Source organism: Sprattus sprattus (genome assembly GCF_963457725.1).
Source record: "Sprattus sprattus genome assembly, chromosome: 1".
In the NCBI taxonomy this organism is placed as follows: domain Eukaryota; kingdom Metazoa; phylum Chordata; class Actinopteri; order Clupeiformes; family Clupeidae; genus Sprattus; species Sprattus sprattus.
Window position 1 is genome coordinate 66057874 of NC_137920.1, and position 18866 is coordinate 66076739.

Consider the following 18866-nt stretch of genomic DNA (forward strand, 5'->3'; position numbering starts at 1 on the left):
GGCACGCACCCACACATGCACACACACACACACACACACACACACACACACACACACACACACACACACACACACACACACACACACACACACACACACACACACACACACACACACACACACACACACACACACACACACACACACACACACACACACACACACACACACACACACACATTCCTAGACCAGAGTTGACCAGGTCAAATTCAGTATGAGCAACCAATTTGGGCAGGTTTCACTGTCACATCGTGTTTGTCATTGACACGCTGTAACTCGCATTTGTGTGAGTGTGTGCATGGTTGGGTTGGGGGTGTCAAAGGCATTCGTGTTCTTATTTGCCAGCTGCACGGCTACATAAGCAGCCATGTCTGGGGCATACAAATGAACCTGGGTCATGAGGTGATCCAGGTGATATGTGACATCAGAGAGTATGACATGGGCCTGGCACCACAGTCTCCCAGTCAGTATGTGAGAGTTGCTGCATTCCTTGCGTAGGTAATGAGTTGCAGAAAGACAGCCTCCTCTCATCCATGCAAATTAAAAAGAATGTTTTTTTTCCCTAGAGGATTTTCTTTCACCTTCAGACTACTTCACACACATTTGAAGTCACACTCTCAAGCCAGACCATGCGCAGGATGACATTCCTTTAGGATATGCTGTTTGTAGACCCTGCGTGTGACTATATAGTCTTGAAGGCGGTTTTATTTATAGAGTTGGCAATGTTAATTTGTGACTCTATTTAGAGCTGGAAGGTCGTCATCACACACACACAAACACATACACATACACATACACATACACATACACACACACACACACACACACAGGCACACACACACACACACACACAAGTAACATGTCCCTCTGTCTCTGCAGGTTTGTGTGTCATGGGTTCTCAGGCGCCAAGAAGGAAATCATTCAGCATGAGAGACAAAGACTATTGTCACTGGCTGGACATTTAGGGGTTCAAAAGCAAAATGCAAAATAAATCATCATATTCACACACACACACACACACACACACACACACACACACACACACACACACACACACACACACACACACACACACACACACACACACACACACACACACACACACACACACACACACACGCACACACACACACACACACACACACACACACACACACACACACACATTTAAAGGCACTCAGTTAGTTCTAACAGTGCATCTTCTCAGTTGCAGCTTCATTCACACCTACATTTCTATGTGCAGTCTGGAACTCTTCAGTTTTACATATGTAATGTTACAGTCATAACATTTATAGCAGTATGTGTTATAGATTTACATCTTTGTGTCTGTACACCTTTGTGACGGCAAATGCTGTCAGGATGACCAGGGCTTACTTGAAATGTCATAGCTGAACTATAATAAACAGTTGCAAGCAAAAACGTCACAGTGTATTACCTCCAATAACCACTCGATGGAGTAAGAAATGTTCAGTGATATATCATCCAAGCCACTAGTGCCTTTCACAGGAGGAATATACCCTGAGATGAGCCTCTGTCTATACATACTTGCTTTCCCTATCCATCATCCAGAGTCTGTGTCATAATTTACCATTATGGACGGGTTTAGTTTTTTTTGGTCAGCCATGTTTATTCTTCCCTTGTGTGTGTGTGTGTGTGTGTGTGTGTTTTTTCTAGGTAAGTCTGTGACCTTCTGCAGGTTTCATATCCTTATGTTATATTTATGCATACAATAAGTGCACAGGTGGTAGTCCAGATGGCAGTTGAGGGCATGTCGCTGAGTCTGAATAGGCAGCCTGATTCCTAGAACAGTACCCCGGTTATTCCTGTGGCACTGAGTGAGGCCAGACCATAGAGGACAAGGATAGGGTCAAGTGACTGGGAGTGAGGGGTTTGGCTCTGAATGCTGGAATTTCACAATGAGGAAAAAACAGGTATGACTTATGTGTCATCTGTTAACCCCAGTGTCCAGTGTATGGGCAAAAGCATGTTTTGTTTCCATCTCATTCTGGAAACAGAAAACCAAGGCTATTTAGCAGTGCTGAAGCCTCTGGCTGGCTCTCATCTTAAATGGAAGAAGGCCATGTGTGTGATTTCACTTGTGCATGCTTGTGTGATTTCGCTCGTGCATGCTTGTGTGTGTGTGTGTGTGTGTGTGTGTGATTTCACTTGTGCATGCTTGCACATTATTCTTGTGCATTTACTGATGCATGTTTTTGTGTACTTGTGGTACCATGCTCATCACTGACATTTGCTGATGTCTGCGTGTGTATGTGTGTGTGTGTGTGTGTGTGTGTGTGTGTGTGTGTGTGTGTGTGGGCGGTGGGCTAGGACATGCAAAGAGACATGAAGATCAATAGGAACACCCTCACAGTTTATGATACAGGTATATGAGGTTAGGGGCCCCTCAGAGAGAGAGAACCTGTGTACAAGCATGTGTGCAACAGTAGATGTTAAGTGTATTAGTCTGCATGGGAGCGATCTCTGTATTTTTGTGTGTATATGCGTGTGTGTCTCTCTGTGTATTACATAAATGTGGCATTTCCTGGTAGTGGTGAGTGAATAGGTTCATTGCCATTGTCTACTTTGTCATGGGTTTCTCCTTGATTTTCAGCAGGGTCAATTAGTGGACTCCTCCTAGATAGTCAGTTGGAAATGATTCCTCCCTTCAGGTCAGTAACCCCAGTTTGCACAGAAAAGAAAATCAACAGGAACACTCAGGCTACAGGCATAAACAGTTCTGATTCTCAGTCCTTCTATTGCATTATATTGAGTTCTTTAGAACCTCTAGGATCCTATGTAAAACTTAATGTATGTTTGTGCAGTAGAATGCATGGTAAGGATGACCGAATTACAGAAACACATTATCTTATCAGCTTGTTCAGAAGCCAATTATAAATGCATAAGTTATATTGTCAAATTTCCCTGGGGAAAGGACCCAAGCGCAAAATCTGGAGAGAGGGGTGAAACAACAAAAGTGAGTACAAGATAATTAAACGCAAGAGAAGGTACAAGATAACGAAACGCAAAAAAAAAAAAAACCAGAGCACTGGAAAAACTAGGCACAAGGCACAAAGCAAAACGTGGAGCCAGAGACAGGCAGGGTCAAAAAAACACACAAATAGGGACATAAACAAGCAGCCAATAACAGAGCATTAGAAAATTATGCCAGATGACAACAGGGAACAGGAAGTAACAATGCAGGTAATCATTATGCTCAAGTGAGCGGTGGAGACATGGAAACTGTAAATGAACAAAAACTCATGACAACACTGACACATACTGGATATAGACATATGTGATAAACACTGACATTTGAAATTGTTAGGGTATGACTGGAAAGGACCCAATCGCAGACCAGAGAAGTAGTAAGTAGGTCAGGATTTATTCTCAAAAGTAAAACATCCAAAAGGTGAACTCACAGGAGATCAAAATAGGCCAAAACTCAAGAACACAGAGAAAAATATACGTAGCTGCAAGCAGCGATGGCGGTTTCCTCCTCCAAACATTGCGAACCAGGGAAAAATGTATTTTTGTGACAATTTGTCACTGTATAGAAAAATTCATGCTGCAGACTTACCAATGGGATATTAAATTTCAAATTCAATACTGTGTTAGAAGGCAGTGAAATTTGGCACACTCATTAAGGACAGTCCCTTCTTTATTCACACCAAGTTTCATGTCTCTCATTAGATTCATGCTGCAGACTTACCAATGGGATATTACATTTCAAATGCATTACTGTGCTAGAAGGCTGTGAAATTTGGCAAACTCAGTAAGGACAGTCTCTTCTTTATTCACACCAAGTTTCATGTCTCTCATTAGACCACTCTAACGCGACCAACGGGTCAAAGTTGGACTTGTGTGAACACACGCAACTTTTGAACCGTATGACCGATTTTCAAAAATGAGGTAACAATGAGTGTGCCAAATTTCACAAAAAGTTACCATATGGGTCTATGGGCTGCCATTGACTCCCATGGTACAAGAATAATGCCTACAATAAAAATAGGTTACCTCCCTACGGAGGAACCCAAAACGTCTTGGCTGGAACCCCGTGTCCCCAGATTTAGGGGGTTGAGGATTGGTATTGTTAATGTTGTTGCTAGCGTCCGGTTCCCAGGGACAGAGAAACAGTGTCTAAGGGTGCTGAGCTTCATTTTATGTGTCCCAGTTCAAGGACTGACCCCCCACAGGAGGTGTGTGTGTGTGTGTGTGTGAGAGAGAGAGAGAGAGAGAGAGAGAGAGAGAGAGAGAGAGAGAGAGAGAGAGAGAGAGAGAGAGGTGGGAGTGGGGAGTACTGCAGGAATTTAGTTTAAATGGCACATAAGTTTATATGACAAACTGACAACAGTCAGTCAGTCCCCTGTGAGTTGCTCTGTGTCCCTCCTCTGGGGAAGTCACCCCTTACACACTTCTTCCTCCAGCCAAGGAGGACAAAAGTTTGGTGGCTAAAGATACACGGGTGGGGGGGGGTCTAACTAGGAAATATGAACATACCATATGTATGACGAATATACCCATATCCGAATATGTTATCAGGGAAGGCTCAAATAATGCGGCTTAGAAGGTTATTTTGTTCTACCTGAAGGTACTCAGAGAAAAATGTCAGCTACACGGCTGACATGTCTGTGTGCTGGCCACAAGATAACAATGTCCATTCTGTTTGCAACATAGGACTTTGATTTTACTGAGTAGTTGTTTCATTTGATACAGATTGTTTAAATAGCCATTGTTATATGTTTTGTAGTCGCCCCCATTGAGGCAGTGCACAGAAGACAGCAGGCCGAGAGCTCCCAGTTCTGGTTATCACTCAGGGAGGTGGCATCATGAATCCTCCATTAAAAACAAATCGCATTTTTATATTGAAATATTGTTTTGCCTTGTATTACAGTCAATATTGAAGCAGTACCAGTGAGTTATGTTCTGTGGTTTTGCAACCTGTCTAGTGATTATGAGACACGAGTGGGACTTTTTGAGCATTTTGTGCAGTTTAGATGTAAACAGAAGGAACAATATGAGCAAAGTTTTGAGAAATATCCATGTATCTTTAAAATGTAGGATTATTAGTTGAAGGCAGGAATATGTTTGAAAACATTATTAAATGTAGAGCAGTGACGTGCCGTGAGGTTCGTAGCTGGTGAGGCACAGAAACCGGAAGTGATTACGTCATTCCGATCTCTAGTTGTTTCAAAAAATAGAAATGTATACGTCATACATGTATATATGCCTGTGGTTTAAACATTGTCATCTGACCAGAACTGAAAAAACTTTTATGTTTTATTGTCTAATACTATTACATTTAAACAATCGTTTTTTTATTTTTATTATAAGAAGTTATGCGGATCAATACTACAGCTAAACGTACAACCAGTGTGCTAATTGAACGTTTACACCGTGTCAAATAAGATATTAATAGTGACAAGGTAGCGTATGTAGCCCTCCCAACAATGATATGGCTCATTTCATTTTGTCTAGGGAAAATATAACTACGTGGTGGGATGCTATTTTAATGACCTTTTACCCAACTCTGACCGTTTTGTATTTGCAGTTTAGAAAAAAAAATACATATTTATTTACACAACATATTAACAGGCAAACAGTTAAACACTGCAGACATAGCGCACAATACCAAAATGTTCTACTGACCGCTTTAATTTAAAGTTTGTGCACTTTCGTTGGAGCTCCTAACCCTCAATTTGATGTGAAACAAAAGTAATCCACTCACGACTACCCGTATAGTTCAGTGGAGATCTACCTCCTCTTCTTGAGCGAAAGCAGTCAGTGGCTAGTTTAGCTCAGGATTAGCACCTAGTCTGATCACAACTTCAAGGCAACTTTCCTCCACCAGCAGCCTTTAGCCGAGGTTTGTGTTGTGCATGAATATAGTCCCGTTGGGAAACGTCCTGTCGTTTGAAGCAAACATTTTAGCTCCGGCATTGGTCTCCCATTATTAATCATTTCACATTTGGACTGAAAGTCCAGCTTTGACAGTGCTTCAGCTTAGCAATATAACCTTCCATTTACCCCGTCAAGTAGAAGTGTAGAAGAAGTTCAACGTAAGAACCAGCATATACCCGACAAGTGCGCTCTCGCTCGCCCCCTTCATTGAGGCAGAGGTACTGTCTGCCTCACCAAAAATATTTTTCAATGCGTTTTGAGCTCAGCTCAAAGGTTCTACGCATGCGCACGCATGCGCAAAACCCAGATTGGAGCGATTGCACAATCCTAGGTGAGGCACTGCGGAAATGATCGGAATCATGCAGAAATTACACCCACACCACAGATTAGGAGAGAAATATGAATAATTATATAAATATACGTATATATATATTTTTTTATTTTAATTTTAATTTTTTTACTTTTCAAAACGGCTCTGCCTCCCCTGCCGCCTCTGACTGCACGTCTGTGATGTAGAGTGTTGAAATTTATAACCTGCAAGGTTCAACTGAGGTGTGAGTGATTGCAACCAATTATAGTATGGGAATGGGAGTAGGCCATTGAGAACCATCTCAGACAGCAGGTCAGAGAAATCTGATAATCATACAGAACAACAAAAGTTTGCCAGACCTGTTTGCATTAGAAGCCTAGCTCATTTACATTAAAAGCAGAGGAGGTGTCTTAAACAAAATACAGTCCAGAAATATTTGGATAGTGACAAAGGTTTCATCATTTTGGCCCTGTAATCTACCACAATGGATCTGAAATAAAAAAAATTGAGATTCAATTGAAGTGCAGACCTTCAGCTTTAATTAGAGGGTTTCATACATCTAAATGGGTTGTTGGCGGTGAAAGGATGCAGATTGGCACCTGGTTACCTCGTACTGGCTGTTAGCCAAGTTGAATGACACAGTCTGAAATGGGCAAGGATGAAAGTGAAACCTAGTAAATATAGAAGTGTGAGGGGAAACTGACTGCAGTCTATACATGGTCTGAACCACTTCTACCACAGTGTCTACAAATAACCATATTTCTGTTGAATTGACAGTATCTTCTCATGCTAGACAAAAAACTGTGGTTGGTAAAACAAGAAGTGTCCAAGATGACGTGCAGAGACAAATAGTGCCTTAGGAGTGGATCGAGCCCGTAGCTCTTTGTCAGTCATGAGATAGTCATGAAACTGTCTGTTAGGTGAAAATTCACTCAAGAAATCTCAGGACTTCGGAGTTGTAGATCAGTACATACAGTACATTCAGCAACAATTGTCGGACACCCGTTAATTTAACATTATGGAAGACTGTCACGAGTTGGGACATTTGTTGGCCTCTAGAGTCCCCCAAGGACTCTTTACCTGTTTTGTTATTACATTGTGCTCAGTGTTTGTTTTTGTTGTCCATGTGCTTTGGTCCTGGGGGGTATTAGTCATAAGGTCTTAAGTTAAGTCGATCAATTGTCCTATTAGCCAGTTTGAATTACCGAGATGATTGAGAACAGGATATATCGGGTAGTCCATGGCTTATCCGCGGTTAAATTGAACCAGGCTAAACTTATCAGGGCAAGTGTGTGTGCAGGTCCTACTTCAAAGGGAGGCAGGGTCGATCACCAAAACCATGATTTTTTTAAAGGTACAATCGTATTAAACGCTGGCGAGCAGGAGATCATGAACGCTTATGAAGAATACAAGACCATAATCATGGCAAAATCCAACACCGCCCCGCTGCGAGAGCAAGGCAAGCTGTGTATGGGGCTGTATATGGGGGTATATCTATGTATCTATAGATTACGACAAGTGTGATCTGGTAAAGTGGGTAGCGCCTTCCCCTCACCTCCTAATTAAATGTCTGTTAATTGTGTGTATTTCTCTCTATTCTTATCATGAGTCCACCTTAATCATTTTCTACAATAATGATATGTTATGGTGTACTTACAACTCCTTCATATAATTATGAGTGCCTTGTTCTCCGCATCGCCGACACTACAAAAATGTACCACTCGCAAAAAAGTGCAAGACAGTCAATGTCCGGCTGTGGTGTTTGCAATAAATGGCTCGAGAAGGTCTTGTGAATAAATTATTCCTTGTCGGCTGAATCGGTAGCGCCTATACAAGGACTCATCATGATGGAATAACGTATCTTGGCAATCGCAAAGAACTATTTCCCTATGCTAATGTTACTAATATCGCTCCTTTTTCAATGGGATCTCATCTTTTCCCGGGGGTGTGGCAAGCTTATCCAGCTTCACTTAAAGCAGCATCACAGATTCAGTGCTAGATAACGAGATGCTAGCGGAGAAAACTAGCGAAACCTCTTGAATTGTGCTCACTCTGACACTATGACAAACTAGTCAACAACTGTCCTAACACAGTCAAACATCAAGCAAGTGCAACAGAAGACAAAGCAAGACGGAAAATAAGCTACTAACTAGTTCGGCAGACAGTAGACACCGGGTGGCTTCAGGCAAACCTACAGAACGCAGTAATATGCCTACGGACCCTGGTATGGCAATGGCACGGAGGCGATTCTTCATATTAAAAGTCATTGTAGCGGCCCAATTTTATTTTAAGCTGTTATTTTAAGGTAAAACTGCTTATCCTAACCCTTATCCTGAAGTACAATTACTGCATAATGCCACTTTAAATAAGCCTGTGCTGGAGCAGGTTGGAGCTAATTGATGTGTTGCTATGGTGATTTATGGAAAGTTGCTTCCACTAACCGAAAGGAAGGACTTATATTATCTCATACTGAAAATGACCTTGGTAACTCGCTTAACGAGCTATGACGAATAGGACCCTGACCTCTAACCTTTTGTGTTTAAATCCTGCCATTATTTGTTTTTCCCGCCATTTTCTGTACTCACCTGATCATCAGACAGTCAAGTGACTAATCACCCAAAGTATTTACACCTGGCCTTTTGGTAATCTCTTTTTTGTGTTTTCTGTAAAAGTTATTCGGCACACTGGAGTTATCGTTTGGTCATGCTTGTGAGTTTTGGATATTCTTGGTTTTATTTTTAATTGTTAGCTGTCTTTGCCTTGTTTGGTGTTAAGAAATTCCTGGGATTATCTGTCCTGTTTTTTCCAGTATTACCTTCTGTTTTTGTCTGAGCTTTTAGATGTATTTTTGATTTAGAGAGTGTTTTCACACTCACATCAGCATTTGGGTCAACTTTCACTTTTGTTATCTATCACAATGTTTTACCTAATACAATACCGGGATTCGTATGTGGAAAGAGAGAGAGACCCTTTCACACTTTACCTGGCAGAATTACTGTGCACATAGCTAACTTCCAGGTGAAAAAAATATATTCCCGCGTATAGAAGACACACAAGTATTAACCACAGTTGCAGAAATTAAAAAATTAAAAACACGTTTAATAGTTCGGAAGTTATGGCACCTCAACTGGAAAGCACTTTGAATTAGCCAGAGAAGTTATAAGATGAGACTGATGGGAAAATTAATGGAGGGAATAGGAGGGAATCCTAAAGAACGCGGATTTGTAACTGGAAGTCCTGCCTTATATTATAAAGAGATCACATTGTTGGAAAAGGCATAACTGACGTTTCACCTCCCCTGTACATTCTGAGTATTTCCACTGCCCATGGTGCAAGTGAGCAAGGCAACATGAAGAGAAGTCTGCTTTAGCCTTATTTAAGTAGTTGGGGAATCAATTTTCACATCGTTTATATAAGGTTCAAATGCTGGTTCACATGATTGACTTTTTATGTCTGTTTGACTATCCTATGTTGAGTAATGATTCTCCCCTGTCACGAGCCTACTAATCAGGCCTGAGCTACGCTGTTGCCTGATTGACACCCTGGACATTATCGTCATGAGAGGAACCCCTTCCCTTGGGTCATTATATATATATATAGGGTCTTATCGTCATGAGAGGGACCAATCCCCTTGGGTCATTATATATATATAGGGTTTAATCGTCATGAGAGGGACCACTTCCCTTGGGTCATTATATATATATAGGGTCTTATCGTCATGAGAGGGACCAATCCCCTTTCGTCTGGTGTTTGATGTCTTCTGATGCTTACCCTATGATTTATTATTATTGTTTATCACTCAGACTCCCTGCTGTGAGCTTCTGTGAGCTTCTGCCTGTCGTATTAGTGTGTTATGAACCTTTGAATACCATTGGGCATGCAAGCAATATGCACTACACCTCTTCCATACAAGAAATAAAAGATGCAATTCCCTTGAACTGCTCTTTCAACATGAGGTGGACTTCCCTTCATTGTAAGGCTGGATTCCTATGTCAGAATAATGCTAATACAGACCATATCTTGCCATCCATTGCCATGATAGTTAAAGACCAATGTAACAATTGTACGTGTGGTTGTCATTTTTACATAATTTGATGCCATGACTTATAAACTGATACCATAGACTGTTTTGTCATCCAGAGGTATTTAAGCTGATTAAGCTCATGACATCTATTGGCAGGATATACCATCTGCCATGCTGTATTCACAAGAGGCTCATGTCATTCTAATCAAGTGAAGTATTACAAAACATCATTCATGAGGACAACTATAGCACATGATGAGGCCAACTGTGCCTTTTTTTTACTATTAAACTGACAAAATCACAAAAACAGTCACAAAAACAGGAAGTGCCCTAAATGAATCACAGGAACAAACAGCATCTGCAGAACTGATTAAGCCCACCGGTCCCAAGTGTGTGTAGGACGTGTGCCGGTCATGAGTTTATTATGGAACTGGCACTGAGGAAAAGTGCAGTACCAGAGAATCGTGAGGACACAAGCCACACTCAGGCGGCAGGCATGCAACCCAACGAAAGAGACAACATCCTGCAGTTTCCAGCCACGAAGATGGACAGCCTGCAAGAGACTGGTGAGTTTTTTCTGTCTGTTGGCTTCGTGATATACACATACACACACAGGAAACTAAATTATATCTATAAATCTATATCGGGTATAGACTCTACTGTTCTAGAGTTCTGTACTGCTCTGCTCCACTGCTATAGAGTTCAGGCAAAGGGGCTCTTGACAGAGATTGTCTGCTAAGATCTACAATAGAGGGATACCAGATGCTTCTGCTATAACACAGCACAGCAAGGTTCTGAGACGTTATTGACTCTCAGAGAAACCAGTGTTAAGCAAAAGAAACCAGTGTTAAGCAGTGTTAAGAATGTGATTTACTATTGTCCACATCCTCAACATCTATGTGTGATGCTTTCCTGCAAAATGCATAGCTCAAAGTCTTTTTGAGGGTGAGTTTTGTAAATAACTGTACTGTGCACACATTATTTTACCACAGTTCAAAGTGCTGCGTCAGCACCACGTCAGCATTGATGAGTTTGGGTGTGTTCAGAAGTCTTGTCTTTCTTGTCTTTTTTTCTTTTTTTTCTTTTGCTAATACATGAAGTCATGAACTTACAGTAAGAAACAAATAATTAGAGTTTTGTTGTGGAATAACAACTTTAAAGCTTCTAGACCCACAGTGATGACATATATTTGAAGTACAATTGTTGACAATTGTTGCTGCATCTTCTGAATGTATGTCAGAATGTATTAAAAGGGGCTAAAATGGGCAGACAAAGTATGTGAAGTGCACAGTGATATCAGGGAACCCTTGATTTATCATGCCTTCAGAAATACATAATCATTATTAGCCCTGAAGCATTTTCATTTTTTATAACAAACACTTTTTGTTACCTGTTAATGAGAGTTGCTACTTTTACTACTGCCAACTATGACCATAATGAGTGTATTCTAACAGGACATATATTTAGAATTCATTAAATATACGTTACTGAGTTAAACAATCTGCTTGTGTTGGGAATTGCTCAAATGAAGCTTTTTGCATTAACAGTTTGCCAAACTGTTACAGTCGATGAAAATGATTCAAAATCATGTATTTCATTCTTCTGAGGTTGTTCTACCACAAGGGGTCACCCCATTCCCAGACCACTGTATGCTTCAGGCCTATGACGTTCAGCAGGGCATAGTTGATGTAGTTCACTGAGGCTTGATAACTATATAATCTGAAGTCTACTGAACAAACCTGCAATGGTGTGTGATATGGTGTAGTGTATTTTATCTAAAGTGGTATACAGGTGGGTGATAGGTCATTCTGTATAAATGGAATTAACTGGACACACACATGAATATGTGTGAAATTAAGTCCTGTGACTCACTTTAAACATTTCATAAACTACATTTTTACATTGGTTTACTGACATTGCAACAGGCTGTCAACCACACACAACATTGTCATTTCACAAAAAGTGGATGTGGTAATATAAAAAGAGAAAACCGACTGAGCAAAGCAAACAGAATCAGAAGTGACGAAGGAGAGTGTGGGCCCAGTGGGTCTTGAAGTTGCCATGGAACTTGAGATTAGGAGCAGTGCAGTAACAAATATTTACGAGGTGGTAGCACAAACTGACGCTGCAGGCATCCAACCCGGTAAAACGGATGATGCCTATCAGACCTTATACTATCCATCTACACATGTGAACACACACAAGGAACCTGGTGAGTTTATTTATTCTCTTTCTAAATCATGTCCTGTACAAGTATGATGGACAATGGCAGATAGTTTCTCAGTTGGGAAGATTTGTGTCAAACAAGTTGAGGTTCAATCAAACCAATCCGTCAGAACTGACCAGTATCTGGTGTTAAATGTTCTGTGACTCTGCTCTTCTTGTACATTTCCTATTTTGTACAGTAATGCTCTATTTTCAATCCTCAATAGTGTAATTCTGCACACACCAATGCAGGGTGTAGATCTCTTTTTCATTGCATGTACAAACGATAACACCCAAGAAGAGCCTGCCTGGAGACAGGAATAATGGACTGAACACGGAAACTAGGGCAACATTTGCAAACACAGTACAAAGATCTCTGAATGGGGCTTCCGCTTTTGGTACTATGGCAATCTTTTGCCAAATTGCCTGTTTGATGTTTTACATCATTTGCATCCAAGTAGCAACAATTTGACCAGATTTCTGTATGAGGACATGCAATTCTTTACGCTGCTGCCCTGAACTTGGTCTATTTGCCATCAGATTTCTCAACTTTCATGCCTATCAACCAGTAAGAATGGACACATATAAAAAGTATTACGATTGTGTTGGTCTTTCTCCCCAACTTGATCAAGCTACCATTGCCCTTTTTTACCTGCACAAATATTGAGCGGAGCCTTGCTTTTTGCATGTTGAACAAGTCAAACAATCCCCATTTTTTTTGTTATCGGTTCAGGTAATGTGTTAGCATGTAGGCTAGGTTATCTCTCTTTTCCTCACCTGCCATGACTTCCACATGGATCAAAACTGTGCTGTTATCCACATGCTGTTCTGCTGTGCTCTTTCTGTCTCTGTCTGCAGGGCGCAGGAGAAAGTGGCTGGTGGTGCTTTCCTTCACTGGGGCCATCCTCCTGGCCATCATTCTGACTGCTGTGACCATGCACTGTGAGTAGGGGGTTAGCAAGCAGCAAGGGGAAACTGTACAAAGTCGAGTGTGTTACATCTGCCTGAGACTGAAATCTCACACGATCACTGCTACATCGGTTTCATTGGGGTTGTCTTGTTCTCTGTTCTTGCTTGTTTTAATGTAAAACTACATTATCTTGTTTTCACATGGTTTGTGTCTGTATGTGTGTGTGTGTGTGTGCGTGTCTATACATATAAGTGTATGATACTGCACATAGTGAGGGAGAGATGTCACTCTTCTTGTCTTCCACAGACACATATCATAAAGAAGAAAAGACTCCTCCAAAAGCTCCATCACCGCCAAGTGAGTTACACGGGTCCAAATGTTATCACATCTCCATAAATAGTCACATAAACCCTCTCAGTCCCGTGCACAACAAACCTCTGTAGTTTAACCTACTAATTACACCTGTGCTTGCAGTGAAACAATATCTTGAATCATTAATTGGTTTGCCAATGTACGGTCTTCTTATCAAAGCCTTTCTAGATCATTTTGGCTGGGAGAACCTTTGACTGGTAAAGAGAACAGAGGAGGCTCACTGGGTTACACCTCCTCTCACACCTCGGCTATTGAGAGATGTTTGACTGTCTCAAAACAGAGCGTGTACTCACAAGCTGTTGGCAAAGTTACACCTGAAATATTAGTTCTTGAACAGCAAGTGGACAGTGTGGATTATTTTGGCTACAAACAGTATTGTGATATTTCTCAGGGCAGTTGAATTGGTTTGTATTTTGCATGTTGTGGTAGCACTTCTATTATGAAACCGAAGCTATTAATTCAGGGCCAAAAAGGGAAGCTGCCTAGGCAAACTATTGGTTTCTACCTTCTCCTCTCCTTCTCCTTTTACTTCCTCTTCTCCTTCTACTTCGTCTTCTTCTTCTTATAATTATTTTTTCTTCTGCTATTGAGGCCTACGGCAGCCAACCATATGGATAAAAGTTTTGGAATTTGGCACACTTTTTAGGGACAGTCCCCGGATTCTTTTCACTAAGTTTCATGTCTCTACCTCAAGTGCTCTAGTGCCACCATCAGGCCAACCTAATTGATGTGTCTGCCATATTGGATTTTATGGAAAAGTAAAAAAAAAATATCATAGGATACATTATTATACCAATATTTGGCTCAGATGATATTCAGACCAAGTTCCACAAAGCTATCTATGTATTTCCAAAAGCACCTGTCATAGCCAATTGAAATCGGGCAGCTGCAATAAGCAAAAAAACGTGTTTGGGTCTTGCTCTTGATTATCTAAGTGTTCGCCCAATCTTCGAAAACAAAGTGAAATCACATCTCATCCAGTCTTCACCCAAATTCTATTAATTTGCTTTGAGTGCTTACAGTCATGACCTTGATATAATTAGTTCCATGGCAGCTCTGGCCTGCTGGGCTCCTTGACCCCCTATAGTGCATGGATTTTGAAATCATTTCTGTCATAGGTCTCCTATTGCATACTAATAGATTGATGTGAAATAAAGGCATTGACATGAAAACACCTAAAGGATATTGAGTGGTTTCGGGTAAACTGAGTTGAGTAGGATGTGACCTGTTGTCTTTGTGTGACCCAGAGGAGACTGAACGCCGGGAGACATGGCGTCACTACCAGGGTGACTCCTACCTGTTCTGGCACAGTGATAATGCAGACTGTGACAGCGCAAAGGAGTTCTGTGCAAAGAGAAAGGCCAACCTCACCTTAGTGGATCAGAATAATCTGGTACTGTATTCTGTTTCACACCTATCGTACTGTATGTACCTTAGTACCAACAAACCAACCCACCAATCTGTACAGCATACATGCCTTATAAATCTGACCATCTATCTGTCAAAAATATCATTGTGTATGTTGAGAGAACAGATTTAACATCTGTGTGTAACATCTGTGTGTGTGTGTGTGTGTTTTAAAGCAATGGCTGCAAACCAAGTCAAAAGGAAAGAGGCTATGGATACTCCAAGAGTCGGAGGGATCAGGCTCTGAAGACCAGCAGGTAATGTTTCACCGTGTTTTGAGTCTTGTGTTTCATAAACATGGTGGTTTATCAACGTTTCATCAATGTTTCTCAGTTGTTGTGCAATTCCATGTTATTGTAACTTCAGCACCCATCTTAGTGTCATCTTAGGTGCAACAAAACAACCATGTTAAACAGCCATGGCAACAAGCTCAATCCCATTTCAACATTTTAGTTTTACACTACTATGACCATTACAACTAAAAGTTTTTGTAGTGATATTTTTTGTGAAGTATAAGTAAAAGCTCACACCAAAAATGTTTGGAGAGTTATGTAATGTATAATAGTAATGTTAATGTTAACGGATTGAGCAAGTGCTACTAAGAAAGGAAGGAAGAATTAAGTAAGCTATCAATAATTAAATGAAGTCACTTGTGATGTAAAGGTAAAGGAAGTGGCTGGGAAACAAACATTTGCAGGGCAGTGATGTTAACCACTGTACCACCAACACCCATGATACTTTTCCCCCAACAGACTGGAGAGGCTGGTGATGTGACATGTGCTCTACTTAAGGCTGGCTCTAAGAATGAATTAGGAGATGGCTGGGTTTGCATAAGACAAAGCTGAATGCCTACACAGGAAACACACTCAAAGCACTGTGCCATTTAAAAATATGTATTTGTTTCGAAACACACACACACGCATTTCCTCCACAGGCCATATATGGAGGCTAGTATCCATGACGTCAGTGTCTGGGTGTACACAGAGGCAATGTTCCCTGTAGAGACAAACCCACACTCCTTGGGTTGCAGTCTGAAGGGGGCCACATGGAGTATTCATGCTTATATTGTCTGTGTACATTAAAACATGTATGTATATTTTTTTTCACCAAAGATACAGTTCAACATATTCTCATAATTATTTTATCCAGAGGGAAACCACAAGTACAGCGTCACTGTTATACGTGTTGAGACAACATAGGGCTCCACGACTGCATTATCTACATATTTTTACTGTTCCACTGTGAAATACCTTTACTTATTGGTTTAACAAGTATTTCTCTCTTTTCTTTCTTTCTAACTGGACATTTTCTTTTATCATTTAATTGTATTGTAAAGTCTTGTGAATGTAAATAAAAAGAATTTGTTGTCATAGGCATGCCAATGATATCATTTCACATTGCCATCCTACTGAGACTCTGTGAAACTTCTTCCTTTGTACAGTGACAGGCCATGACTCTCAACTCAATTTCATTGCCTTTGAAAAAGCCTTGGGTTCAGTATCTTATTCAGAGACATTTAAGAAATAATATTAGAAACAAGACAAACAAACACCAACATTGGCTAGAACCAAAACCACCCCATCATTCAAACACATACATTTGCTGGACTAAAGCCTGAAGTGTGTGTGTGTGTGTGTGTGTGTGTGTGTGTGTGTGTGTGTGTGTGTGTGTGTGTGTGTGTGTGTGTGTGTGTGTGTGTGTGTGTGTGTGTGTGTGTGTGTGTGTGTGTTGTGTGTTTGTGTGTGTCTGTGTGTTTATGGGGGGGTGGGGGGGGGGGGGCTGTTATTAAATGGAAATTAATGTGAGACTGTGTGGGGAAGAAGGGCTTTCTGTGATGGCAGTTATGATCTGGTCTTCAGAGGTTCCACAGGGAGTTTCTCAGCAACATTTATATTAGTATTCATTGATATAAAACATATATTCTCATACATCTGTGAGGAACACTTGATACCCAGATGTTGGTTGCATTTTTGGGGTTTATTTGTACCACACTCTACCAGTAGGTGGCAGCAGAATTTAGGTAGAAAGGTCTGGCACACTGAAGAGATGGAATTCTGTGAGAATTTGCCTTCCCAGCAGTCTTTGGCGAAGATAACATAGCAAGATGATTCATAAGCAGATATTTGGCAATTTATTAAAGTATTTATGACTGGGGCAGAGTCTTCCAGTACCACTCTAAACTTTTGACAGACCTTTCACTAAACTCAGGTCTTCCCTACACTCACAATCCAACTACCACCCATGTGTTGGCCACTGTGACGCTTTATATGCACAGCATACACATGGTATGCTGTTTGTTTTCCTGTAGCAAACTGTCTATGCCTTCCTCTGCACAGAAAAATGAAAGGCAGTTAGTAACCACTGAGATCTGGTACATTTGAGGTGATGAAGTAACTCTGAATGTCATTTATCTTATAAGCCACTGTGTCTTGCCTTATATTGTACTGATAATTGAATTCATTATTTCTACATATGCCATTCTGAGCATGAACATTAAATTCCACAACAAAATTCATTCAGAATTCTGTGAGAAACTCAAATTGACTGTATATTTTGCACTCTTTTGTTTTAGCTAGTTTGAACCAAGGTAACCTTTTTACCAGGAATTCACACTTTTGCCAGGAACAATCTGCGTCAACGTCTAGAACCTTGCATGCTTTTGAATCAGTCTTGTGTTGTTTTAAAAGCCGGCTGCTGAGTCAGGCCAACATGGGACGCTACAACAAAGAGAGAGAGAGAGAGATGCGAATACCATGTCTGTTGTACTGTTGATCTGGTTTAAACATATTAACAGCGTAGAAAAACTGAAATAGTACCAAGTAATGTGTATGATGATAGTGAGAGTAATGGTAATAATAATAGTAACAGTAATAGCGACAGTAATAGATATAGCTATAGTAATGGTATTAGTAATGAGTTGTTATAGAAATTGTAGTATAGTGGTACTTAGAAGTTTTCTACCTTTTTTCAATTTCTTTAAGCTCAGTTTGTTTCACAAACAGTGTTTTCTTTGAAGTGAAAAGTCATGACAGGGGCTAAATCAATGGCTGTTTTTAGTCATTGGGCCGAACTGGTCCTCTGTTTATCTAGGGCTGTTTGACTGTTTTACATATGCAGAACAACAGTAGTGGAATGATGTCGGATGAATCCCAACAAATGTGGGGACATTGTGAATCACAGACAATACCCATAAAACCACGTCAGAGTACATCATTTTGGCATATTTTTTTTATTATTTATTCTGGCTCTTGGAATACATCTTACAAGAAAGTGTTGGCTCACTACTTTCAGTAGGAATGTGTCTATGTTTTGATCTATGTTTGCTAGGGGAGACAGTACTCATGTATAGGCAGATATTGCCCCATTCTTTCACAAATACTGAGGCTCACTGACTGGAGAGGTCATATGGTCTCGATGTGGAACACAGATACTGTAGACCTTGAGACAGACCTGGCTGTAAGATTTATAAGGGATAAAAACAGAAAATAAGAAATGGTGCCTCATTGAGGCTGTGCTTTGACAAAATGTATGAACTCTTGCTGTGTGTGTGTGTGCAGACAGTATTACGTCAGACTGCAGTAGTCCATTACAGCAATATTGTAGGTTCTTACTGTAGAACTCGTCTTAAGAGAATGTGAGCCCCGTGGCAGATCTAGATGGAATGACATGGTGGGGTGTTGTTTGCACAATAGCAAGATAACACTGTTACAGAGATTAAAATGCTGGTTAACAAGGCTGAT

At 40.7% G+C, this 18866-nt stretch overlaps 1 protein-coding gene across 1 annotated transcript; it reads left to right on the top strand.

Annotated features, from left to right (window-relative positions):
* Positions 1 to 10656: 10656 nt before the first annotated feature.
* On the top strand, positions 10657 to 16534 carry LOC308371117 (uncharacterized protein; the record flags this gene model as incomplete). The annotated part of the gene is made up of 6 exons (XM_080845905.1): positions 10657 to 10798; positions 13296 to 13379; positions 13654 to 13704; positions 14967 to 15112; positions 15303 to 15383; positions 15879 to 16534. The coding sequence occupies 6 exons, from the start codon at positions 10657 to 10659 to the stop codon at positions 15969 to 15971; spliced, it is 597 nt and encodes a 198-aa protein (XP_080702031.1). The 3' UTR covers positions 15972 to 16534.
* Positions 16535 to 18866: the final 2332 nt, after the last annotated feature.